Here is a 1,747-nt window from a genome sequence, read left to right as displayed (position 1 = left end):
CCACCCTCCAAATTCTACCTCCTCTCCAAACCAAAACGACAGAAATAATTACAAAAGAGACGAAACATAGACACACCAAGCTTACTCACCCTGCCAGAACAGCGATGACGACGGCAAAACCAATGCAGATGGGTCCTAAGAACAATGGATGTCTCCCAGGCTCCGGCATGAGAGCGGTAAGTATCACATAGATGAGCATGAAGGTAAGGGTTGTCTCACACAGGAAGGCTTGGGGAACGGTTACACCGGGGGCAAAGTTCTGACTTCCGGCTTTGAGGAGAGTGAAAAGTTCCTCGGTCAGGAAACTCTGTAAAAATGAGAGATGTCCCATGTTGAAAATATATAGTTTGTGCATGTTCGGATCTACTGTGCGCCGATGTGATGTTAAGTTTGGCTTTTTATAAGATTGTACGCTTATACAACTTTATAATATATGCAGTTTCGAACGCGGTAAAACTTTTACCGAAAAAAAAAAACAACAACCGGAGTTGCATGTCTGGACAATGCACGTCTCCAGGACCGAGAACATCCGCTACCTTAGAATAAAAAGTTCTCTCTGCTCAATACCTAGTTTTGAGAAATTCGACGAAAATATTTTTGAGTTTCACAACATAAAATCAAGCTCTTTCGAATGCATTAAAAAAAATTATCTTGATGGCGACTCCGAATTATAATCTTAATATTTTGATTGAGAAAAGAGAACATTTGGCTTCTGATCTAATGGTCCAAGTAGGCCCTACGGTAACTCAAGACGGCCATCAAAGTCAATGGAACTGTGTAATTCTAAAGTAGCGTCGTTTGCCCAAGATCGCCCTGGCCTCTCGGGCAAACTCTCCGCTGGTCAACGCGTCAGAGGAGCATCAACGAGGAGGTAGGACTCCCTGGGAAAAGTCCCGTGGTATTTGCCACATCGATCACCACCAGTGGTCGACTCGAGAGAGGCAAATCGCGAAGTTTTGCGTCACACCACCTTCCAAGCTTCTCTTCCCTTGAAGACTTTCGCAAGACTAGTTTTATCTTGTTTTTGTAGTACGGTAAGGTTTAAAAAAACTTTTTTTTTTACTATGTTGCGATCTTAGATGGTTAATTGCGTGACTAAAATTAAATGACAAGGTGGCTCACACGAATATCTACATTTAGATGTATAATACTATAGCTTTGAAGTATCGATTCTTTCTTCATTTCCCCGCCCCCCCTTCCCCCTTTCCAGTTTTGCTGTTTCTATCTAGTTGATCAAGTGTTTCATGCTCAGGTCTCTTTGTTTGATTATAGTAAGCGGATAAACGTATACAAATATATTTCTGTCTAAAACAAAAATGGAATAGCAAAGTAAAGCCGCTCGTTGAATAGCAGCTACTCGCAGAGTAGTCATATTGTTTGGAAACTAGCTCTTATGCGCTTATCACTATTCCATTGTGTCTAGGGTGCGGCATGTATGCTGTTTTTGCAAGGTTGGGAGGAGGTGGGGTGGTCCTATTCCCTGCTTGACAAAGAAGGGTAATTTGGAAGACGTCCGTCTGTCGGTTGAGATTTTGGGTCTACGTTTTCCTAGAGGGGACCCTCGCCCGACAGATCAGCAAGAAGAAAGGCTGGTCATACTTAAATAGTAATAATAAGTATGTACAGCAAAAGGCGGTAAGATTCCAGAAGATATGCTGAAATGATTTTACATTATAGCTTGCACTAAAAAAAATATTCCATTTTCTTGGACAATAAGCATTCATTGTTCCCTTAAACAAAAATACCA

General features: G+C 41.6%; 1 protein-coding gene across 1 annotated transcript in view; it reads right to left on the bottom strand.

Moving 5' to 3' along the window:
- The window catches only part of LOC101853788 (aquaporin), a 6,775-nt gene that overhangs the window by 637 nt on the left and 4,391 nt on the right, over positions 1-1,747 (bottom strand). Inside the window, exon 3 of the mRNA XM_013082749.2 lies at positions 90-307. Within this exon, the coding sequence (XP_012938203.1) occupies positions 90-307 (218 nt within the window). The remainder of the gene's footprint in view (positions 1-89; positions 308-1,747) is intronic.

Source organism: Aplysia californica, unplaced genomic scaffold (genome assembly GCF_000002075.1).
Source record: "Aplysia californica isolate F4 #8 unplaced genomic scaffold, AplCal3.0 scaffold00192, whole genome shotgun sequence".
Taxonomy (NCBI): domain Eukaryota; kingdom Metazoa; phylum Mollusca; class Gastropoda; order Aplysiida; family Aplysiidae; genus Aplysia; species Aplysia californica.
Note: the sequence above shows the minus strand (reverse complement) of the source record. Positions and strands in the feature narration are given on the sequence as shown.